This window comes from Taudactylus pleione, unplaced genomic scaffold (genome assembly GCF_031769625.1).
Source record: "Taudactylus pleione unplaced genomic scaffold, aTauple2 ptg000667l, whole genome shotgun sequence".
In the NCBI taxonomy this organism is placed as follows: Eukaryota; Metazoa; Chordata; class Amphibia; order Anura; family Myobatrachidae; genus Taudactylus; species Taudactylus pleione.
In genome coordinates, this window is record NW_028285069.1 from 1630175 (window position 1) to 1656508 (window position 26334).

At 45.1% G+C, this 26334-nt stretch overlaps 1 protein-coding gene across 1 annotated transcript in view; it reads right to left on the reverse strand.

The window, feature by feature from the left end:
- PANX1 (pannexin 1) overlaps nt 1–26334 on the reverse strand; it is a 73407-nt gene that overhangs the window by 19158 nt on the left and 27915 nt on the right. The window contains exon 2 of the mRNA XM_088455710.1: nt 8739–8878. Coding sequence (XP_088311836.1) covers nt 8739–8878 — 140 coding nt within the window. The remainder of the gene's footprint in view (nt 1–8738; nt 8879–26334) is intronic.

The window sequence follows — 26334 nt, forward strand, 5'->3', positions numbered from 1 at the left end:
CTGTCCGCTCCTTATGAGGATGACGAAGGGACGTCTGATGATGGGGAGATTCTGGATCCTTACGATCAGGAACCTCTCCATACTACGGACGCTGATGCTAAGTCCAAAGTATATATTCCTGGACTTATTCGGGCGGTCCGCACAGCCTTGGTGATTGAGGACGAAGTTCCCCCAGCGGCTAAATCTAAGTATGCCTTTTTCAAAGATGTGAAGGGCGATGCCACAGTCTTTCCTCTTTCGGGTCAGTTGGTGGACCATTTAGAGGAGGCGTGGAAACAACCTGGCAAAAGATACCAGCCGCAGAGACGCCTGGCGGTGGCTTATCCGTTCGCGGATAATTATTTTGCTAAGTGGGAATCCCCTCCACAGGTGGATTCTCACGTGACCAGTCTTGTCCGTAGTGTCACATTGCCGATGCCATCCATGTCCTCCCTTAAGGATGCTACGGACCGCAAGGTAGAAATCTGCCTGAAGTCCGCTTATTCCCTTGCAGGGGGGGAAGCACGGCCGGCTATGGCCATTTGCTGGGTTGCCAGAGCGATGGAGCGCTGGGCGGATTCATTAGAGGCTTCTTTTGAATCCGACTGTCCGGCCGAACAGGCGGAGTTGATTGGCAATCTCCGTGATTCGGCCACCTACATCAATGAGGCGGCTCTAGACATTAGTACTCTGGTGTCTAGAATTTCTTCAGCAGCGGTAGCTGCTCGTCGCACCTTGTGGCTGCGATCCTGGAAGGCGGACGCAGAATCCAAGAAAGGTCTGGAAGCGTTGCCGTTTACCGGAGAAGTTCTCTTCGGTCCGGATCTGGATAAGATTGTGGCCACGCTGGCGGCAGCCAAATCTGCTTGTCTTCCGTCGGCCGCTGCTCCTTCTGGTTCTGGACCATCGTCCTTTCGGTCATCTAGGGCCCAGGGCAGGCCCAAACCACAGTCGTTTCCTCGACAGGCTGGCCCTAAGAAATCGGTCAAGCCCCGGAAACAGGCATGGAGTACCAGACGTCCGGCCCCCAAGCCAGATGACAAGCCTGCGGCCTGACGGTCCGGGTCTCCCCTTGGGGGATCCCAGGGTGGGAGGCCGCCTGCTGCAGTTCTCCCGGTGTTGGTCGTTCACTACGACAGACACTTGGGTTCTGGAGGTGGTCTCCCACGGGTACGCCCTCTCCTTCCGGCACAGACCCCCGGCTCGATTCTTCACCACGGGTCTACCATCAGACCGGAACAAGGCTACGGAGCTGCGGAAGGTAGTACACACTATGCTCCAGGCTGGAGTTATAGTGTCTGTTCCATTCTCCCAGAGGGGCCAGGGTTTCTATTCAAATCTATTTTTGGTACAGAAACCCAATGGGTCATATCGTCCGATTCTCAACCTCAAAGCACTCAACAAGTCTTTGCGGGTCCCGAAGTTTCGGATGGAGACCCTACGGTCCATCATTCTGGCGCTGGAACCTGGGGACTACATGGTGTCATTGGACATACAGGCCGCTTACCTGCATGTCCCTATTCTTTTGCGCCATCAAGAGTTCCTTCGGTTTGCAATCCGCAGCGACCACTTCCAGTTTCGGGCGTTACCTTTTGGCCTGGCGACAGCACCACGTGTTTTCACCAAGGTGATGGCGGTCATGGCGGCTTCTCTGCGGCTGCAGGGAGTCCGCATGTTGCCGTACTTGGACGGCCTGTTATTGGTGGCAGGATCTCCAGAGCTCCTGTTACACCACTTGGACCTGACCATTGCACTGCTGCAACGGCACGGCTGGCTAATCAACGGGCAGAAGTCCACTCTAATCCCGTCTCGGAGGATTCTGCATCTTGGAGCCTTATTGGACTCGGGACAGCATAGGATCTTCGTGACGGAGGACAAGATCTCTGCTTTACAGTCAAGGGTGCGCAGTTGTCTGCACAGCCGCCGGGTGTCCTTACACTCGGCGATGAGGTTACTGGGCTCCATGGTGTCGGTGTTCGACATGGTGGAATACGCCCAGTTTCACTCCAGACCTCTGCAGCACCTGTCCAAATGGAACGGGCTGCCTCAGTCTCTGAAGTTCCAGACGATTGTGCTCACCCCGGAGGTTCGCCTGTCCCTTGCGTGGTGGTTAAAGACGACCCACCTCAACAAGGGACGTCCGTTCTGGGTTCCAAATTGGGTCCTGTTGACAACGGACGCCAGTCTTCGGGGCTGGGGAGCAGTTTCGGGTCCACACTTGTTCCAGGGCAGGTGGACGCCGACAGAAGCGGAGCTTCCAATAAATATCTTGGAACTCCGTGCGGTCTTCAATGCTCTCCTGCAGGCACAGCGGTTTCTCCAGGGTCACCCGGTGCAGGTCCAGTCGGACAACGCTACCACCGTGGCCTACATAAACAGGCAAGGAGGAACTCGCAGTCGGGCGGCTCTCGTAGAGGTCTCTCGGATCCTGGTTTGGGCGGAGCGCAATCTTCCGGCCATATCAGCGGTCTTCATCCCGGGAGTGCTAAATTGGGAGGCGGACTTTCTAAGTCGCCAGGACGTTCATCCAGGGGAATGGTCCCGGCACCCGGACGTTTTTCAACTACTGGTGGACAGCTGGGGTCTTCCAGAAATCGACCTCATGGCGTCCCGGCACAACAACAAGTTGCCGGTGTACGGGTCTCGCACAAGAGACGAAGGGGCGTCTCTGGTGGATGCTCTGTCCGTCCGGTGGACGTTCAGGTTCGCATAACCGGTTCCCTCCGGTCTCCCTTCTTCCACGGGTAATCCGGAAATTCAAACAGGAAGGAGGGACGCTCCTGTTGATAGCTCCCGCGTGGCCCAGACGGCACTGGTTCTCAGACCTTCAGGGTCTGTCCGTGGACAGTCCTCTGCGGTTGCCGCTACGACCGGACCTTCTGTCTCAGGGTCCTTGTCTTCACCCGGACCTGACTCGGCTGTCTTTGATGGCGTGGCTGTTGAGACGGCCATGCTGAGGTCCCGGGGGTTTTCCAGCTCTGTGGTGCGTACCATGTTACGAGCTCGGAACCCGTCTTCCGCGAGGATATACCATCGCGTGTGGCATACGTTCTTCCAGTGGTGTCGACCGAGAGGTTATGCACCGCGGGAGTTTCGTCTGTCTCGGATTCTCGCCTTCCTGCAAGCGGGACTAGATCATGGGCTTCGCCTTGCTTCTTTGAAGGTACAAGTTTCGGCCCTATCTGTCTGGTTTCACCGTAGGATTGCTACAATCCCGGATGTGCGCACCTTTATGCAAGGTGTTCTCCGTATTCAGCCGCCCTTTGTTCCACCTGTGGCGCCTTGGGATTTGGCTGTGGTCCTGAGGGCTCTCCAAGGACCGCCGTTTGAACCACTGGGCTCAGTGGATATTAAATGGCTAACAGCTAAGACTGTTTTCCTTCTGGCCATTGCTTCGGCCAGACGTGTTTCTGAGTTAGGGGCTCTTTCTTGTAGACCCCCTTTCTTGGTTTTTCATGGGAACAGGGCAGTGCTCCGCACTCGGCCCGAGTTTCTTCCCAAAGTTGTTTCCCAGTTTCATGTTAACGAGGAAATAGTTGTTCCGGCCTTTAACTCACCGGGTCTTTCCGTGGGTGAGGCCTCTTTGGATGTTGTGCGGGCCTTAAGGACTTATGTTGACCGCACTTCTTCGTTTAGGAAGTCGGACGCTTTGTTTGTCCTCTATGGCTTCCGTAAAAAGGGTTGGCCTGCTTCAAAGCAAACTTTTGCAGCCTGGATCCGTATGGCTATTTCTGAAGCTTATCTTCATGAAGGCCTACCGGTCCCTCCTTCTCTGAAGGCTCATTCCACTAGGTCTGTGGGTCCTTCGTGGGCAGCTCGACGTGGTGCCTCGGCAGTTCAGATCTGCAAGGCTGCTACGTGGTCTTCTGTCCATACCTTCGTGAGGTATTACAGGTTTTGACACCTTCGCCTCTCAGGATGCTTCCTTCGGGCGGCGGATTCTCCTTTCTGCACAGGAGCGTCCCCACCCTTAAAGGATACTGCTTTGGGACATCCCCAAGGTATCCTGTGGATACCCTATGGACCCTGAAGTAGAAAATATGAGATATGGTAAGAACTTACCCTTGTTATCTCTATTTCTACGAAGTCCATAGGGTTCCACAGGACTCCCGCCCTGTCGCACCTGTGCTGCAGATGGGCTTTGCTCTGGTCACCGGTTTTCCGTCTCCCTCTGGTGAGAATGTGATTCTTGTATGTGTCCAGATCTTTGTTCTCTCTCTTCCTTCTCCTCCTCCGGCCTATGGCTTGGTAACTAACTGAGGTGCCTTGGCCCGGGGGCGGGGTATAGGAGGGGGACCTAGTGCATCCTGGGAGGCTGAAAGCTTAACTCTTTGGTGCCCTGCGACTGACGTCACACCTATACCCAAGGTATCCTGTGGAACCCTATGGACTTCGTAGAAATAGAGATAACAAGGGTAAGTTCTTACCATATCTCATATTTTTTCTGGTTCAAGAATCATTTTTATCAACAAATACAGGGTACTGCGATGGGTACAAAATTTGCCCCAGCATACGCAAATATTTTTATGGGTTTTTGGGAAGAGAACCATATTGGGAGAAATAATATTTACATGTCAAATATCAAGCTATGGAAAAGATATATAGATGATATTTTTATTTGGCATGGTAATGAGGAAGATCTAAATTCATTTAGCAAAATGTTAAATGAAAATGCTTTTAATATTGCCATCACCTTCGATATTAGTAAAGTAGAAGTACATTTTTTAGTCCTGTGTATATATGTAAATGAGGAATCCATCGAAACAAAAAACTGTATTAAACCCACGGATAATAACACCTATATTCCAATCACAAGTAATCATCATCATCCGACATGGCTCAATAGTGTTCCTCGTAGTCAGATCCAAAAAATTAGGAGAAATTGTTCAGAACTACATGTTTTTGATGAACAAGTGGGAAAGATGAAACAACGATTTATGGAGAAAGGATATAGTAAAAATAAAATCGATGAAACAGTGGATCAGATAAGAAATATAGACAGAGCAAGTCTACTCAAATATAAAGAGAAAACAAATGGGGGTAAACAAAGAACACCTTTTATTTCAACATTTAATGGTCAATATAAATAAGTAGAAAAAACCATCAGAAAACATTGGCACATTCTAATTAAGGACCCAGTTTTGAAAGAGGTTATTCCTGACAGACCTTCTTTTGTATATAGAAGAGCGAAAAATTTAAGAAACCATTTGGTTAAAAGTGCAGTCCCAGAACAACGTAACGGACGCATTAAAACAGTGGGATTCCACAGATGTGGGGACTTCGTGATGTGTAGAACACACAAAGGAACTCCAAGTAAAGTTTTAGAATTTGTTTCCACTTCAAATGGAGGTTCCTTTAAAATACAGGAATTCATTAAATGCAACAGTAACAACTGCATATACTTGATCCAATGTGAATGTGGTTTGCAGTACGTTAGGAACATAAAAAAAGGTTTTGATAAACATAATCTATCAAACCATTTTAAAGGACAAACACAAATGTTCCATAAATTCCATCTCACTTGTTATAGGAATTAAAAAAGTGAAGATGAATTGGTGGAAGACAGATTTGGGAAGTACATTAGCACAAAGCGAAATAAAATATATATATATATTTATATGATGTTAATATGCTAGTTCCCATGGCCTTAATGTAGAATTCTAAATTAAATGGTTTCTCTGATTTTAGGTGAACATTTTCGCAATCCCTAAGATGGTTTTTACATGATCCGCGCCCTTATTTTAGGATTCTGCTATTCTAACTTTTATAAAGATGTTTTTATTATATTATATTTACCTTATTTATGATTCCTGTTGTAACTATTTTATTAATCTTATATAGTCTTATATTTTTCAATATATATTAAAGTGCAACATATTATTTATATCCTATTTTTATGAATTATAGAGGAGTTATTATGGATATAAGTTTTGGTCTATTTATAATATTATTGGAAAATGGCTCCCCTCCGTTTTAACATAAAATCAAGGAATATCCCCCTCCAAAATGGCTCCAAAACAGCTGCTGTTTGGCATCAAGACAGGATAGGAAAGTTTAATGATAGAACACTTCCAATTACCGCAAGTAAAGCGCGGACCGAAAGTGCGTCATTACGATCACTAGAGACAAAAATGTAGTTGTCCTATTCATCAAGAATACAGGGGATTATGATTGGTTCTTCAGCCCGGTTACCTATGTAACAGTATTAACATGTGGATACAGGAAGTACTTTCCTTAATAATTATTCAAAGGTTTTTATGAGTTCTGAATTTATATGTTTAAAATCACATATGACTTACTATATGTTATTGATCATAATGGATGTGTTTAATATCAACTTTTAGGAACATAAAATGTATTTTTACTATTATGTAGCCCTTAATTGGGGCGTGACTTTCTAGCGCATATATACCATACTAGGACATAGCAACACCATCACCTTGATGAAGACAGTTTAAAGTCGAAACGCATCTGTGGTATGGTGTTTTATGGACAGATCTATCTCTCTTGATTTCCACCTTATGGTAAGGACTATTTTGGGGCCCCTTTTTGGTTCTATGCCATATTGGATTGGGAACTTTAACATCATCCTGGTATAAGGGACATGATTCCAGTACATTGTCATTTTTTATTGAGCTTGGAAATATTTTTTGTGTTGAATGTTTTATGAATAAATATCCTTAAACCCATATCTGGAGTGGGAGTGATATTTTAGATCTGGAGGGATTGAAAGAAACCGCTACATGAATATAACGTGCCAGTTATATGTAAGCATACATGTAAGCTTTCTTTTTCCTATGAATATGGACATGTGGTGATTGGAAATTTTGATTAATAACCGTGAGGGATAAAAGATACCTTTATATGATTTCAACTTACCTTTTGATGTGAGCATTGCTTATTCTCATCTATTTTTTCCACTGGGTGTCTCATCTTCGAATTTCGACACGTGGTTGTGAAATCTATCAAAGAAGCTGTCTTTGGGACTTTGCCCTATTTTTTTTTTTAAGGAAATTGTGTTTTAAAAACGAAGTACACTATTGTTGCACCTTTTTTTTTTTTTTTCTTTTATGTACGGACCCTTGGTGTAAGAAAACAGAATTACAGGAAGATCTAAAGAACCTGAAAGATATAAGTATCTAATGTTTGTTATAACTTTATGAAATTGTATAATGTAACCCTACAGTGGAGCGCAAGGTTTCAATTTTCTTTCTTGTATATGCTTATTTGTCCAGTCTTGATAACACTGGACAGAATCCTGAGCTGCTCCTCTCCAGCGCAATACCTCACTTTTTTTTTTTTTTCTTGTTCCTGCTGTGCTGTAACACTGGGCCCATCTTAGAGGTGTCTCAAAACACTCTGAAACTCGCTGGTTGTTAATACCAGGTCTCACTTCATTATTGTTCTGCTCTCAATTGTAAAGCACAATGGAATAGGCTGGTGTCACAGTAAAGTTGTTAAAGCAATTATAACACAGGCAAACAAGTGTAAAACCAAAGCTTTGTGCTTCATAAATGACCTACTGTGCGCTATATACATTAAAACAATAGCAATGTAGCCTAGCTCACTGAAACAATTTAACAGTTTAGGGACATTTCTCCCCCCCCCCCCCACCCAAGATATTCACTAGTGACAACATACGAAAAGCAAGACCATTGTAGCGGTAACCTTTCCCATGCTACAGTGGGCTGTATATAAAGCACTGCATAACCCTACCCTAATGAGACTCAAACAGGGTAAGTATATCAATTTTCCATCTCATGTTTTCAATATCCACTGTGTAAAACACAGACTTAAATCCAGCTCCTCTCTTACATAGCAGTGAGCGGCTTTCCATAACTTTCCTGTAAGAGGAGATAACGCGACGGATGACGGGGGTTACAGGTAGGTGTAGATGTGGGAACAAGTCCATCTGATGAGCTTTTCTCTGTATGGGGTCAAACCAATTAGGTGCGGAGTTGGCTTGTGCGAGTCGTTTTCATGGCAACAAAGCACTGCGAATTGTATCAGCAATCCAATTCCAATCTCGCATTGCTTTTCCACAGGAAATCTGCATTTTTTTGTGCGCACCCCCTGAGCAGGGAAAATCTTTATTGCAGGGTAAAAATGTTGTGAATTGCTTCAGAACCCCTTGGACACCCAACCTAATGACTAATTAGGAACTTATTAGTTTTTAATTAGCTTAATTTGGGCAATAATTATGTCATTTTTGGGTGTAAAAATAAATGAATGGACTAAAATAACCCCAAAATCAACTTTTTCCCTAGTTTAGGCAGCCCAAATTTAAATTTAATAAAAGTATTTAAATTTTTTTTTATTATCATTTTTTTATTATTATTTAGTTGCCTCAAATGACTCCAAAAACAGAACTCTTTTTGCATTTTTTGCTTTATTCGTTTGTATATAAACTAAAAGAGTTTCCTTTTGGCCACTATGGTCTTGCTATCAACAGTTGCCAATTTTATGGGGTCCATTATGTTTTCCCCACTTCTACATGCCTTTCCCTTAGTTCGCGTTTATGTACACAATTTGAAAGCACCCTCACAGGCAACGGGAATTAGCACTTCTAATTAGACCTCGCGTTTCTCAGGAGCGCGCATTTGTGTGGAGTATGTGAGTTTCATGCAACAAACTCACATCTGAAAACGCGCACCTAATTGGGTTGACCCTTCAGTGTCCTGCAGTCAATGTTTTAAAACAAAATAAATATATATACTGAAATGAATCTTTATCAGTCACTTGCAGGGTTTGGTCCTTACCTTGTGCAGCCAGAGGGGGATATTCCCGGAGTCGCTTTGTGATAGGTGATTCTGCTGGACGGCTGCCCAACAGAAAGAGTCCACGTAGGCCGCCTGTCTCCATGAGAAGCTAGTGGGGGCGAAGCAGCTGATCTGTGAACCTGGGACCAATGCAGACACAGGAGATCAATTACTACCAACTCTATGCAGCGGGACATCAATGCTGCATGACCTTATGAGCCGTCAGGCAGGCACAAGTCATGTCTGCATACATAGGTGTCGTTTAATACATGGTTAGATAGACTCAAACACTGACAGGGTGCAGTCAGTAATAATCATCTCAAAGCAATGGCAGACATGTTCTATTCACCATATTATCCTGGACCTAGGCTATAGATGCTGCTATGCAGTAATTAGTAAGCATAATACTTACATACCGTAACAGAGATGAGAAGAGTGAGAATTTGGGGTAACAACTGCAGTGCTGTAAATTGGACACAATACAAAAAAAAAAAAAAGTGAAGCAGATATTTTCTATAAGGCGCTTATCTTATGATGACACAGAGGCGCCCTCTGGTGGCCACTATTAGTACACGTGTCGGATTAACAAGCTCTCAGTGCAGAGGGTTTGGCTCCTGATGGCATAAAGTTAATATTAGATCCCATTTAATATCCTTTGCTTGTATAAAACACGTGGCTCATAGTTTGCCAGCAGCCATTTCTCTGACTGCAGACCTCATGGTGCTTCTGACATCAGAGAAGTGGACTTTGGGGATTGCACAGTGACCAGCACGATCAGACCTTGTACTATGACTGAAATCTGGGGATATATTACATATTTATCATTGCTGCAGGTGCAATAGGATTGCGCAATACAACTTGTGTCTGGTCGTACAAGAAGCAGGCGCACTAATAAAACAAGGCCACATATAAGTGTTCCAAACATACAAATTGCAGACTAAAACTATTTTACCAGCAATGGTGTGAAACAAGCTCTTGTATTTGTTAACTGGTCCCAGTTTGGTTGCGCTCTGGATCGTGCATGGTTAAAATTACGTTTATCCTGTCCTTCATGAACTGACTTTTGTTGAGTTCCTGCTGTAATTATATTTTTGTATTAAAGTGTACGTATCAACGCAGGTGCAAATATACCCGGAGCAAGTTCCTCATTACCCTCCCTTTGCTGCAATCGATCCGTCCTTCTGGACTTTCTGGGACAGTAAGGAAAGTCCAGTCCCCCCCCCCCCCCCCCCATTCTGGGATAGTAATGAAAGTCCAGTTCCCCCCCCCATTCTGGGACAGTAATGAAAGTCCAGTCCTTCCCCCATGTTACAGCAGATAAGAAATACAAAAATATATATAATAAAATCTTAGGACGAGCATCAGAGCACAGGAGTAGGAGTAAGAACTAAGTAGCACTTCCCACAGCGCTGCTGACATTCACCTTAACACGTCTTTGTAAAAAGATCTTAGGGGTCTATTTACTAAGGGTAGAAAAGGGTGAAAAAACACTAAAGGCAAAAAACCCCCTGTACATAGCGCTTCTCTGTATGCACTAAAGGGATTTTCTCTGCCTGCAGCCTGCCAGCGCTAAGTGCAGTCTATAATATCAGACTGCACCTGGGTCACTTAGCGCTGCCATAGACACCTATGGCAGCGCTCAGTGTCCTAGGTATTACTAAGGGGAGAGAGCACTTACCGTCAGGTGTCTTCTCCAGCGCTTATACCGCCTCCTGTAGCCAGGGGCGCAGGGAGGGGGGAGAGGGTACTAATTACCCGGGCCCGGGCTTGCTGGATGGGCCCGGCACCGCTCCCCCTCTCTCTTACGTCACAGCAGCCTGATCACGCCCCGCATTGGCTGTGTGCCGGGCTGAGGAACAAACAGCGCCCCCCTCCCCAGCGCCGCAAATAATTTTTTTTCCCCATAAGGGGGTGTGGCCACGCCTACCGTGATTAGGCCACGCCCCCTGTTACCTGGGCCCAGCGCGGCTGTCGGCGGCCCTGCCTGTAGCTGCCGGTATCTGCTTCTCCTCACTGGAGAAGCAGGACTTGAGCTGTGTCAGTTTGGCTGTTTGTAAATAAAGTTTGTTGGAAAAAAAAAGTCGCTGCTGCTGCCGGCCGGAGATGGCGAGTCACACAGGGCTGTCAGGGGAAAGGAGTCTCAGCTGTTACCGCCGAGGGGATGACTTAACGTTCACCCTCCTCGGCTGGTCTATTTTTAGTAACAGCTGCGTTAGCCAGCTCCTGCTTCACAGCGGATGTGGAGTCTTAGTAAATAGACCCCTTAATTATTTATACTAAATTGCTTCTCCTCAGCAGGATATTCTAATAAAGTGCAGTACCTGACTTTAGCCTGCAGATGTCACTGTTGTCATAATTTGTTCAATCATCTCAAAGCAATTATGGAACCAGTAAAAAAAAAAAAAAATACAGATGTATCTTTGCCATTCATGCGACAAATCGGGCCACATGTGACGCGAGTCGTGCGTCTGCGACCGGGTACCCGCGATCCATGGGATTGCATGGTGCGAACGCTGCCACTGCCTGGTGTACCATAGCACCGTGGCAAGTCGCACATTATATACATGAGTTGGGTACGGGATCCAGACAGTCAGAATACAGACAGCGGCATCCCAATGGTCAAAATCCCACCAGATTATAGCAAGTATTTTAGCCCAAATCTTAACCCTTACCCTAACCCACCCTTTCCGCTGTCTAACCCCAATAGTCCCGCAGTTTAACCCTAACCCTCCTCCTAATGCCTAACCCTTGCCATCAGAATCTGTCAGGATGCAGCTGTTGGCATTCTGACTACATCCAGTGTATGTATGTGTGGGTGTGATATTTATATCACACACACTTTCTAGATTACAGTGCATCCTATCAGATTTATTTCTAGAAGGATTTAGAAGATCGGATTTTATGTAGGTCAAATTAATGTAAGAACAGCTACAATGTAAAAGGTGCCTCCTCCCACAGGTCTGATCACATGAATCCCTGAGACACTACAGGTAAGAGAAATACAGAATTATTCTAATATCTGTATTACTGTACATCAAGTGATGGTACAGCTGCTATAATCCAATGGAATACAAACATGGGGCCTGATTCAGACCCACTCGCGAGCGGCTGTCCGCTCGCAAGTGGGTCGATGTTATGCACTGAGCATGCGCACGACGGAGGGAGCTCCGTCGTGCGCATGCGCCAGACGCGACGGGCGAAGGAAAGTCCTTCGCTCGTTGTGTCCGATCAAAGGGGGCGTGCTGTCAATGTTGATTGACAGCACGCCCCCTTTGGTAGGCGTGCCTCCCTGACGGGGGCGTTCCCACGGGAACGCCTCCCGTCAGAAGCCGGCCCACTGACATCACTAGTGATGTCAGTGGGAGTGATTTTGGCTCTGATAGAGCCAAAATCACTCCGGAGATTGCGGTTGAAAACCTCAACCGCAGGCTCCGGCTCGCAATTTCGATGGTCGCGATGGTCTCGACCATCGCGGCCATCACAAAGCACGCTCGTATAGCCTGTGGGTGGTGACCCACAGCTATACGAGCGTCCAGGAGGACGCTCCATGAAAATGGAGCCCGGCCCTCATTCAGAGTGTGCGGCTCTGAATGAGGGCCATGGTTTAGCTATAGAACACTGCAACTATTTAAATATCCAGTGAATCTCTTGTTACCATGTAAACCAGCCTTAAGTAGACAGTAAGCTCTTTGGGGCAGGCACTACCTTGCTTAGTAGTGATAAGTAGGGCTTATCTTGTTTATTTAGGTCTAATATTATAAAAGAAGTTGCTGTCAGCAGTCTGTCCAATTAGGCATAGATTTTATGTAAACACAGACTAAAAAAAAAAAGGGGCAAATTAAGGACCATAAAAGAATTGTACAAATGTTGATGTGTTAATAAGATGATTGAGGACAAGTCGCTGTTTACAGGAATCTGCAGAGCAGGAGTCACATGACTGCAGCACAAGGCCGCTTTCATAGGACACAGGACATTATGCAGAGCGTTCCGTGTGAGGGCGACATTAGCTTTGCCTGACCCTGCAATACCCACATGCACAAGGCAGAGGAGAACGGAGAGAACCTCTGATGAAACCCCTAATTTCACTTAAACAAATGTGTATTTTGGGTGGAATCAAGTTCACAGGGGAGGAGGCCAGCAGGGAACAAGGCGTCTCTATGGGCAGATTGTGCAGCTGAGTCAATTACCTTCTAAGACTATATACACTGTATAAATATTTTATTCAACTTTTGGATGAAACTAGCCTTAGAACATATTTTGGAGCTGAAGTATAATCTCTGACTTCCATGTATTGCTGGTCATCTCTAGTGGCATCTTACTATATATAGATCGGTAAAGGGGCACATCCACTAGCAGACTGTGAAACGACTGCACGATTAGGACATTGTATTCGTGCAGTCGTTTCGCGGTCTGTGCTGTGCCTACACTGAAGGATCAGGCGCTCAGTGTAGGCCCCCTCCCTCATCCCCGAACATGGCCAGTCTGTCGTTATCGGCAGGTTGACCAGCATGTTCGGGCGATGATAGATGTCAAAAACGACCAGTGGGAGCGAGTATCGCTGGTCGTTTTTGACATTATGCTGCCCGATTTGTGCCCGATTAACAAGCGATTGAACGATAACGATGTCGTCATCGTTCAATCGCTCTCTTAAATCGGGTAGTGGATGTGCGCCTTAAGTCCCAAGCACTAATCTGTAGTAGGGGGAGGTTTCCTATACAAAGGGGGTGAACTGAGGAACAGGTCTCGCTATGACTGGAAATCCCATGCTGGAACTATTTAAACCTTTCCTTTACCACAACCCGCATCAGTGCTTCCACCTTAATGAAGTCCCTTTATTGTGACATCTCAAGGAGGGGGAATAAATATGTCAGTGTGCTACATTTTATGTAACTTGACTTTGTCAGACTCACATAATCCAAATGATTTTCCTAAAATACTTCTCCATAGTCATCCCGCTGCTCCTCCTCTCTCATCCATCCCAAGTCCGGACAATTTACTAACATTGACGATGTACAATTTGTATTACACATCAGACATTTTTCTCCACCAATTAGCACTATATAGAAACGCCTCCCAAATGTCCGATTTCAGCGGAACAGTCCCGGTTTGAAATATTACACCCACATTCCACATGGGGAATGCAATTTCCTGACAGGCGCGGCGGTTAGCAAAGTACGTTCCGTCTACTGCTGCTCTATCACGGTGTGCACAGCACGAAAATGGAAGGTAATCGGGATGGGGGCTGGTCCAGCTTGTTCTTTAAACCTGAAAGTTAGTCACGTCCTCGAGTTGGAGCAAATATGGGAGGTATGGATAGATAAGAGAACTGACACTAGTTACTGGGTTTCTGTGCAACTTTTAAATAAAATATTCATAAAAATTGCCAGGTGTATAATACAGTCGTGTCCTCAATATGCCATCTGGTGCGAGACTCCTGGCACGAGTGAGCCGCTAGATCCTGTGCAGAGCACTTTTTTTGCACTGATTAATTTGATATGCAACGCTTCTTGTATATATGTGCGCAATGGAGTTTGTGTACGAAGCACAACAGAACCTGACGTTAAAAAAAGCCGCTGCATCATGGCGCATCGTATACAGAAAAAACGCTCAACACAAGCAGAGTTGGACGAGACCTGGCGCAGAAAAATGGACTATTGGCGCCACTAAAGCAATAGCGTATGAGGACGCATCTGTACATTTATTTATCCTGTTAAAAAAAAAAAAGCAAAATATTCCCCATCACCAGCACTAATTAGCATGTAGGAAACCTGCGATTAAAAGTTCAGTATATTTTGTTGACATGTTCTTAATGTCAACATTGAGGAAATATTTACACTTTTTAATATCAGTGTAATGGTGCGTACACACGGGACGATTAAAATGCAAGATATGAACGATAACGATATAGATCAGATCGTTAATATCGTGCATTTTTTGGTCCATTCTAACCGACCAACGACCTGTGATGCGCGGGCACGTTTGGACGATAGCGATATCATCCATCACCCGTGCATGCAGACCAACCTGATCGATATCGACCAGGTTACTATAGGGAGCCGCGATCGTTGATCACGGGTCATTGGCGATAGTCTCAGACAAAGAAAACATACACACAATTATATTTTCAGTCAAAGGGGGTTCTGTTAGAGCCCCCCATCAATAGGGACATACATTGGTTTTACCAGTAGCAACTCCGTCATTAGCCCCGGTACGGTTGTATAGTGGAATACGCCTGTATATAAGCTGGAGTCTCCTGTAACAAATCCTACACAACCCAAATAGAGAACTGGAGAAACATTCTGCTTATTTCTATCCAGACAATTAAAGACTCACAAAAACCCGAAAATGAAATATTGTAAGAACAAGAAAAGGATACGTCACCGAAACCTAGATTTATGAATATTACATGAAGTCATCTGTCAGACAATGGGTGCGATTATCATTTAGCATTCATGCCAGATGGCGTGCTTGTGATACAGAACGCAATGTGACTGGCGTTAAAGCACATTATCTTCAATTATACAAAAAAAAAAAAAAATGTTGTTTGTTGCTTCTTTATAATAATTAGGCAATTCTGGAGAAAGTGGTCGCCAATCACAAGGAGAAAATTAGTTCCAACGTTTAATGTGGAACAATTAGATTTTCCAATCGGCAGAACAGACGTTCTGGGGCATAATTATCCAATGGCATCCGGTACAGCACGCAAGAGGACCCAGTCTGAGATGAAGCAATTATGTCTGTTCTCTATATAAATGAAACCGATACGGAGACGTCAAGATAGGAAAAAACAAAAAACAAATTAAAGTGAGCCTGTGACATATATAAATATAATTAGATAGTCTGAAGAAAAAAAGGTTTATAAGAGCTCTAAAAAAAGCTTTTCATGTAGGCAGTTAGGCGTCATATTCTATGGCGTTAGTAGTTAGGAGCAGCGCACCCAAACCCCCCCTCACTACCTCCGGACCGCTGCGGAGTAAGGTAAGAGGGTCGCGGAGGAGGAGGGAGGGTAAAAAGCACTGTTCACCTGCGCCAGAGAGCTGGATCAGTGCTGACCCGGCTCCGGTGTGAGCAGTGCCCGGGTTGGCGCCACGGTGTAAAAGGGGTTTTACAGATCAATTAGTGCCCTACCTACAGGCCCAGGCGTGTATGAGGGTCAATGTAACCATTAGGATCTATTTCTGTACCAGCTCATTAGCTTTGGGAAAGTGATGGAAAATTTAATTGGTGGGATTTTCTTTCTTCTTTTCTCCATAAAGAACTATAATAGGGGTCTATTTACTAAGCAGTGTTAGGAGACAGAGTGAAAAGTGATGAGGTACCAGCCAATCAGCTCCCAACTGTCATCTCACAGGCTGTGTTTGAAAAATGACAGTTAGGAGGCATCTTATCACTTTTCACTCTGTCTCCTAACACTGCTTAGTAACTAGACCCCTCAATAACATTCCCTCAAACTTTTGGGGTAAAAGGACATTTAGGAAAGGTCCTTTTAATAATGTACTTCACCCATACAATGATGGTCCATATCCAACATGGGGATATTTTTTATTCGGAGACTGCCTTTGTGTACTCCGCTAGTACATGAGGTCCTCGATCGGTTTCTCAAATTCTCAAAGCACAAGGGGATGCAAGTGACACAACTGTGCGGCCAAAGACACTGACGCCACTTCAGCGGAGCGACAAATCTTGCATGAAACGCAACAACGTAGCACGATTACACACGTTTCCATCTCTATCTAAACCAGGCCCATGATTATTAATATACCAAAAATATGTACCTCACTAAACGCTTGCTGTACTTATGTTGGCCATAATAAAATATACAGTATGTAAACGAATAGTACTTTTTTCTTTTAACCTTTTCATCATTATTTTCTCTATACATTGCCTACTGATTTGGTTAAGTTTGAGCATGTAATCGTGGCCTCTAACACCAGAGGCCCTGTGGTAATAGAGACAGCCTGAGTCTTCTCATACATTCAGCATGTTTCCCCCTATAATAAGCACTGCTGGTCACATATTGAGCCAATTGTTATACATCAGTGTCCATATACAAAGCTTGGCTTACAGGTGTTTGCAGGTAGGTCAGCGCTGCAGGGGGTGTGGCCACGGCAATGGTGGACTGTGCAGGGGGCGTGATCGCATCATCGCGGCCCCGCCCTCCGCTATACACACTGCCAAGAGTTCTGGCATTGTAGAGCAGGGTTCGGAGCTACAGTAACATTGTCCCCCAATAGGAATATTCCTAAAAGGGGATTAGGATGACACTGTAGTACTTCAACACTGCACACTAACGTCCGAAAGATACCCGCACTTCCACATTGCGCAAGAATAATACATTATCTCCTATGTACACTTTCTAATCTGTATGTTTAAAGAGGCGGGACGGGGGTGGGTAAGAGCGCTTCAATGTAAGATAAGTACAGAAAGGCCTGTTCATGTACTTGCTACCTAGAGAGTGTTGAGTGAGTTAAACACCAAGGGGTCTATTTACTAAGCAGTGTTAGGAGACATAGTGAAAAATGATAAGGTGCCAGCCAATCACTGCTTAGTAAATAGACCCCCCCCCCCCCAACTACGGTGTTGCTGACGATCATCATAACCTGCGCACACACTGCAGGTGATTTACAACCCCCCCACCTCAACCTGCTCTGGTGGTAGTTTTTTCGGGAGCACCCAACGGCTGTTTATCCCCCAAAAATAAATGCCACTACTAGCCTGGGCCACAAAAATTAGTGGCGGCAGCACAAAAAACTAAAAACTTATTTAAAAACTCTAAATTCACCGTAATCAGGTTAATGATGATGACGGACGTCTCCCTACTACATGATGCAGTCACTTGCAGCTCAGCAACCCCCCCCCCCCTCCCCCGCCTGTGACTGCATATTTGTTCGGGATTCATTCTATGTTTATTTAATTTTCTTTGTGTGTAAAATGCGTCCAACTCTGCCAGAGGCCCAGTGCCTGCACCCACACGGCAACAGCTTGTAACCTGTAGTTAGAAAGAGAACAAACGGTGCCCTAACACTAGAGGGTCACACATACAGAAGAGCCAACAAGACACATGCAAATACATGCGCCTATAAACCAAAGAACACCTTATATTAGAGCTCACACATAGCACATAAAGGGTAAACACTGCTAAATGCAAGCAAATATATACAATACACACAGTAGCACACCTGATCACATACTGTAAAGTAACCAGAGGCAAAATGCAATGTTACTCAATATAACATACAGCTGTGTCCTTTCTTACTGTTGCTTCAGTGTCGCCAAATAGCGCCAGGTCCTGTGCGACTCGGCAGGGCCGAGGGTCTTTCTCGCTCACAATGTCTGACTTAATCGCATAATTAAACTGGGAGCGACAAAACGAAATAGGTAACTTACACTGATCAATGCGATGTGCGACATTTGTACAGATCTGCGCGAGACTCTCTATATGATATGCAACGATGCTGCGGGCACGGCTTTTTCTCACGCAGAGTTCCGTCGTGCTTCATCTGTGACTTTCTATTTGTGTAAAACCAATTATTTAGCCATTAAAGTTGCAGCCCAGTGACTCTGGTACCCTCCTCTGGGAGCATCACAGTAGCGTCAGGCGACACGCGCCTTAGGACATACGGGGACAACCAGCAAGTGAGGACACATCTGTAAGTAACCTCAGGTTCTCGGTATGTAAGTATATACACTTATCCCCTGACAGGACATGAGCCCATACAACATTAACACATAGGACTACGGACCTGATGCAGATGTGGACGGATCTGCGGAGCCGCACACAACCGATGCAATTGCAGAAGGAGGTGTCAGACTGGTTGGGTATGGGAGACCGGCAGTCGGGATGCCGGCTGTCAAAAGACCGATAGCGGCATCTCCATGCTCAGAATCCCCACAGGGACTAGGTAAGTATCCTAAGCCTCCCCTCCTCTGCACCCCAACCCTCCGTTAGTGCCTAAACCTAACCCTCCCCCTTAGTGCCTAACCCTAACTACCCTTTGGTGGTGCCTAGCCCAAGCCCTCCCTGGTGGTGCCCAACCATAACCTCCCACCCCCGCAGCCTAACCCTCTCCCCCTGCAGCTAACCTGGGTGGTCCGCCGTCGGCATCTCACATGTCAGGATTCTGGCGCCTGTGTTGTAGCCTCATGTTGGGAATCCGGCACCGGCATCCCAATCGTAGGTAAACTGACTACATCCCATGTCAGACACCTCCTTGCTGCATTCACTATCACAGCACTGCGACAGACGTCTCAGGCTGGGATCGCCATCGCAACCGGTTGCTCCTTTAGTAAGGCTGCAGGAGCTGAAGCTTCCCGCAGCCTGACTGGGTGCTGGTCACTTAAGAGGTCTGGAATCTGCGTCCGTCAACGCAGACCCTGGCCTCATCCCACCCTGTGACCAGGCACACCTCCCAAACGCCACGGCATGTCAATCATACTGTGAATTGGGGGAACGGGGGGGTCTGCAAGCGTAATCGCCGCACCCGATCTGCAAATGCGCAGAACGGGGTCCTGTGTAGGCGCAGACCCAGAAGTATCGGAGAAGTACATTCATCATTGGATGAACGTACATCTCTAAATCAGGTACACAGTTACTGTATAAAAGAAATCCACTAGTATTTGTGCACAAACACATATCACAATCCCCTGTGTTAACATGTGTAACCTTTCAATCATATGTGAATGCTTCATGTAGCAGTCTGTAAATAACGGGGGAGATAAGGAAAAACAGGGGAAAAAGGTTATGGTCGTTATTAAATTTTTGCTACAAAGTAGAAGTAATTAAGTAGACGAACTGAGCTGTGAATGTAAACACAAGTGAGGAAACACAAGTTCAGGAAACAAGAACAACGTAACTGATGCTAAACAATGTCACATTATGTCATATAGACAGTGATTCGCGGAGGATGCATGGGGAGGGGCCAGTGTAACAGGGCGCTCACTGCTGGGGCCGCCTCCCTGCATCACATGATCAGTGATAGCCTCCCGCCAATCCCTGTGAGGAAAATATGATTAAAGACAATACAAAATCTTCATTATTCACACAATTCCCTCTCCCAAATGAGCTCACAGTCTAAACTCTCCGCCACACAAACAGGCACGAGGGTTAGTTTCATCAGAAGCTGGTTAACCCACCAGTATGTTTTTACACTGTGGGAGGAAATGGGTGCACACAGAGAGACAGTATGTGAGCAGTGTATACAGCGAGTCAGGAAAATCCACAGCCACCAACCATGGCTAGAACCCATGACAGGAGCCAGACATGATGGAGAACCTGTGACTTACACCGCTACGTCACGCCCAACAGTCAGTCAGGCTGCACAGTTCCTCTTATATAACTATGGGTCTATTTATTAATGGGAGAAAAGCCTGATCACTAGCGACATCATGGGCAGACAGAGCTTCTCCCTCCTATCTATCACCCATGCTAGCCTAACAAGGAGCGCGCAGACCTCCTTCCGCTATTTCCATCGCCGGATGACGAACGCATAGGATATTATTAAACATTTATTTATATAAAGCAGATCGAGTATTAATAATTGTAGCGCACCTTGGGTTTTTTAGCTGCTTCCGTGCTTTTTATTTGGGAGCGCTTAATGAATGATGATGATTATTATTGTGTAACTATGGGATCTATTAATAGTGTGTGTATGTGATGATGTGTGTAGTATAGTGTCTGTATATGTATATGTGTAATAATATATCTGAAACCACTAACGTAAAAGAAAAACAAATGAAATAAATTTAAATTAGAGAGATTAAAAATAACAGTACCAATAAGGAAAATAATAAACATAAATGAAATAAATAAACACGTAATTAAATAAATTTCATAGAATACTAAAATAAATGGTGTTGGAAAATAGCAGCATATAATGTTTAAGCTCTTTTATTGGGTGAATTGGGTGCCCGCTGCTGTAATGCAATGCTGCGGGTAACCATCCCTATCTTACCCTGAACCTTGTTGGACGTGGAGTAACTCGCCTAGACTTCCCTCCGGCGCCGGTATTTGCTTGCCGGCGCTCTGCAGTTGATGGACACCAACGCAGTGTTCCGTCTTCTGTGTGGGGGTTGCGGCTTGTTCCAGTCAGTTTAGATGTGGTCTTCGGCGTTCTTTCTGGCTTATAGCTCTATGAGGAAAGAGCCGTCGGCGGGTGTGTAGTAAAGGACCCAACGCGTTTCATCCATGTAATGGACTTTATCAAGGAAGCTTATTGGTACTGTTATTTTTAAGCTCTGTTTATAATTTACACTTATTTCATTTGTTTTTCTGTTACGTTAGTGGTTTCAAATTATTACACATATACAGACACTATACTACACACATCATCACATACACACACTATTAATAGATCCCATAGTTACACAATAATATTCATCATCATTCATTAAGCGCTTCCTACTCATTGCATTTATATAAAGCATTTGTTTTTATTCAGCAAGCCATTAAAGTAATTAGAAACATAGAATTTGACGACCGATAAGAACCACTTGATCCAACCAGTCTTTTTTACCTTTTGGTAACCTCAACCCTATGTGATCCTCAGCTCTTTGTAAGGATATTCTTATGCCTATCCCAAGCATGTTTAAATTGCTCTACTGTCAGCCTCTACCACCTCTGATGGGAACTTATTCCACGTATCCACTACCCTTTCTGTGAAGAAATGTTTCCTCAAAATTCCTTTGAACCTCCCTCCAGTCTCAGTGCATGTCCTCGTGTTCTAGTACTTTTGAAGAATGTCTCCCACCTACACCTTGGTAAAACCCAGGATATACTTGAAAGTTTCTATCATGTCCCCCCGTTTCCTTTCTCTGCTCCAAACTATACATATTAAGATCTTTAGCCTTTCCTGGTACGTTCTGTGATGTAGGCCATGCACCATTTTAGTTGCTCTTCTTTGTACAGTCTCTAATGTATGTACACAGTCGAGTCACATTATTATGACCACCTCCTACATTTGAAGTCGGCAGTGCGTAGCCCATGAAGTACATCACATGCCGTGCGCTGGCTTGGTGGGTATATAACGTGTGCGATAGGCCATCTGCACACATATCCCTGGTTGCTGTCATGGGTAAAAGGGGCGATTTATCAGAGTTGCAAAAAGGGACGATTATTGGCTTTCGGGCCAAGGGTGGCAGTATTTCTGAAACAGCGCAGTTTGTGAACTGTTCGCGTGCTACTGTAGTGAAGGTGTATCGTGACTGGACAAGTGGCACCACTGCGAATAACTGACGTGGAAACCGTGTGCCATTGATGTGAGAGGTGAGCGTCGGCTACCACGGTGCGTGTGATTTCTTAGTGTTATTTTTTTTTTTTTTATTAAATTTGCAAAAATCTCAAAAAAAAAACTTTTTACCCATTGTCATTATGGGGTATTGTGTGTAGAATTTTGGAATAAGGTTGTAACATAACAAAATGTGGAAAAAGTGAAGCGTTGTGAATACTTTCCGGATGCACTGTACACCCATACATGCTAATTGGATCTTCAAGCGGATGGCATACAAGGGGATGGGATCTTCCAGCACGATGTCACACGGCTAGAAATGACCAACAGTGGTTGGACGAGCATGACCAAGATTTCCAAGTATTTCCCTGGCTACCTCGATCGTTGTGTCGCTCTATGGATACTGCAGTCAGCATGGCTCCCGATACCTGTGCCAACCTACCAGCACCTAAGTCACTCCCAGCCCATCTAGCTGCTGTCAGTGCTACTCACAGCAGATACTCTGGCTATTAGCTTGTGGTCATCATAATGTGACTCTACTGTTTATATCCTTCTCCAGATGTGGCCTCCAGAACTGAACACAGTATGCTAGATGAGGCCGTACCAATGACCTATATAGGGGCATCATTACTTCTTCCTTCCTGCTGCCAATTCCTCTCCCTATGCAACCAAGCATCTGACTTGCCTTTCTTATTACTTTGTTACATTACTTACCTGCTAATTCACTAAGATGGGAGTTCAATTTAAGAAGTGATGTTGCCCATAGCAACCAATCAGATTCTACTTCTCATTTATCTAGCACCTTCTAGAAGATAACACCAGGAATCTGATCGGTTGCTATGGGCAACATCACTTCTTAAAAAGAACTCCCATCTTAGTAGTAAATTTACCCCTCACTGTCAAGTCTTATTATTCCACCATTTGATTTTCTTCTTTCACTTATATACTTTTGGCCTCTTTACCTACTGACTGGGCCAGTTTCTCTTCGGCCTGTGCCTTTGCACATCTGATCACCTTCTTGGCCTCCTACCTTCTGACAAGATACAGCTCCTTATCGTCATTATTCTGAATCTGCTTATATTTCCTAAATGTTCTCTTTTTTGCTTTCACACTAGCGGATACTTATTTTGGGAACCATACTGGCTTCCTTTTCCATGTGCCTTCCCTAACCCTTTTCAGTATTGCACTTTTTTATTTTTCCCACCTCTCCTGCACTCCTTCCCAGTTCCTCCAATCTGCCAATGAATTGCTTACACCTCTCCCCATCTCTGCAAATTCAGCCTTCCTAAAACCTAACACCTTTGTTTTTGTGTGGCATGAGTCAGACCCTGTCTTTATTAAACCATACTGCTTGATGGTCACTGCATCCTAGGTTCTCTCCAACACATACATCTGATATCCTATCACCATTTGTGAGTATGATGTCTAGTATAGCCTCTTTGCGAGTGGGCTCCCTCACTAGTTGCTTGAGGGCTGCTCCTTGCAAAGCATTTAGAATGACCCCACTTCCAGTGGAACTTGCAAAAAGACCCCTCCCAGTTTACATCTGGTAGATTAAAGTCTCCCAGAATTATTACCTCTTGTTTTAAATCCATTTTAGTGATGTCTTGGCAAAAGGTTCCAGTCCAGGTCCTCCCCCTGGCCTGGTGGTCTGTAAATCACCCCAGTGCGAACAATGTCCTTCTCCCCTGTTTCTATGGTCATCCAAAGGGCCTCAATTATTTTCTTTTTTTATACATTCTTTAGATATTTTTATTTCTCTTTTTAACAAGTGAAATAGGAACCCCAAATCGAGCATATTGGGGTGCCAGGTCCTATCCATATTTACATCCCCGGCAATTTGCAGAAAGGGGCCTATCCATTAGCAGATCTTTCTGAAAGACAAAAGATTTATCTTTTGAAAATTCCTGGGGCTGCGGTGACAGATATCTGTCATGTACATGACAGATTTTTGCAAATGACGAACGATATTGCATGACATCATTCAGAGAGTGGATTTTTTTTTTTTATGTTTCTATTCTTTTTCATTAAAATCGTTCGTCGTTTACCGCGACAGATATTTCTAATATCTGTCAGCGATAAACGATAATTGACCAACATGTTGGAGAGACAAAAGACCAAAATTTGTCAGCCGCGGGAGTGCGCATTTTTATCGTTCAGAGCCTGTCCATTAGCAGATAAATTGAACGACTGAACGATAAATCGTTCATCGTTCAAATTTATCTGCTAATGGATAGGCCCCTGAAGTTTTGTGAAAGATTTCTCCTGTGGAAGTGGACACTGCACATGTGCACAGTGTCAGCTCCCGGAGCTGGCTGGAGGCTGCGAGGGCGAGACTGGAAGACGTCACTCCTACTCCTGGAGCCTCCATAGGCTTAAAGCAGTTTGCTACATTAGGGGTCAGATCGTAGTCCCCATTGATGATAATGAGGACTGTGATCTGCAGCGCTAATTAGCACTTTGCCAGGGATTTCTGTGAATACTCCTGCATTGTGCTATAAGTACATGGGAACAATACATAAAGTTATGCAAAAACTGCAGTTTCTGCATAATTTTATGTAACAAATAGCTTGATACTGTACATAGGCCCCAAAGTCAGAGATATTAACAGAAAACTGCAAGTCATGTCTTAAGTTACCTTACCTGCAGAATGTTCTATAGTTCATTAATTACCTCCAGGGCATGAATATCACCGCAGCCTCCGAGTGCCACAACCAGATAAACCGCTTGTAATGTTTTTGTGCATGAAAGCAGAATGTCTTGTTAGTACATTTGAATACCTCTGATGTAGTGATCTGCACAAGTGTCACAGGGGGCGTTGCCAGGGGTGGGGCGCGTCTTATGAAGGATTATACATACTGTACAACACATAATAACCGGAATGGAGCACCTTCCAACCACAACAGGAGGAACAACACTTCTATAACGGAACCTTAGGGCCTGATTCAGGTTTGGATCGCTATGCTGTGTTCGCACGCAGCCGGCCGATGTTGGCAATCTGCTCATGCGTATAATACGAAGTGCGCTTGGGTGAACCAGGCGCTGCAATCAGGAATGCGACCGCAGCCAGTACGCAGACCCACAACTCAGTGATTGACAGGAAGTGCAGTTTGTGGGTGGTTGTTCCTGCGAACACAGGCGTGTCAGTGCGTTCGAATGCCGTTGCAGGGGCGTGCATAAATTATTCACAGTGAACCCATACGCAGCCTTTAGCACTCACTGCGTGCAGGAGGTTTAGCAACTTCTGCAGCAGGGTCATGTCAACCACAAGTGTGCGTGCAGCTCCGATGCTACCGATGATTTCGTATACTTGCACATTAGTACGGATGTGAGAAGAGGGTAAGGGGGCGGCATTATGTAGTGCTGGGCGTCTGCATCTTGTCCTGCGATGGCACGGCGAATGCATTCATTAGCATATTTTCGCAGTGGACGGAAGTTTATGCAGTTGAGCGATTATCGGTGGTCTGAGCATGTGTAGGAGTCACGTTTCATTACCGTTGTCGCTCGCAGCGAGGATTTATTCACAAAGTGATTGAAAGGTAGAGACAGTTTGTGAGCGGCACGGGGTGAGAGGGTGTCGAGTAGCAACTCATACTCAGGCGTGTCAAAACCATTATTGCGGTACGTGTCAGCCTGCAACTGCGATCCCGTACGCAGTAAAAATGGTTTCAGCGACTCTGGTCGGCCATTCTGACCATAAAGTTACTGAGAAGTCCAATAATGGACTGATGTGCGCTCAATGATGCGTCTTTGTATGCATTCGAATGGATTAATGGACTTGCGAAGTCGCTGGTGGACGTCTTAATACAAATCGCGATGGATGCAGCATCTGCATGTTTTCACACAGCCGCTGCGTACAAATTCGCAATAGCGGTGGCATTAGCGTACATCTCTGAATCAGGACCACAGTCATTTAAATATATAGATAAAATTATTAAATACATAATGGGCACAGCTATGCAAGTTACACCTACCTTAACGACCTACAGAAAACACACATACAAACCCATGGCTTCAGACCGTCAATAAGCCACAAGTCTGGGTGGCATGTGGGGTTTTCATGGCATGTTGGGTCATTTTACACCAAGTGGTGCCCTTTTGGGGCCAGCGTGGGGCATATGGAGGCATTTTGGAATGAGCGCTTTGAAGTTGTACTTTCATTACAAATATTTAATTAATGTGTGGCACTTTCAAAGGTTGGAGGGCCACGTCATAGCGTTCTCAAATTTCGGTCCTCGGGACCCCTAACAAGTGTTTTTCAAGTCACCGGTGGAGCTTTGACACTTGGGCGCACCAATAGTCCCTCCAGAGACTTTCACAAAATATGCGTCTTAGTGACATCACTAAAGCGACTAAAGTGCGATGCGCAGGTA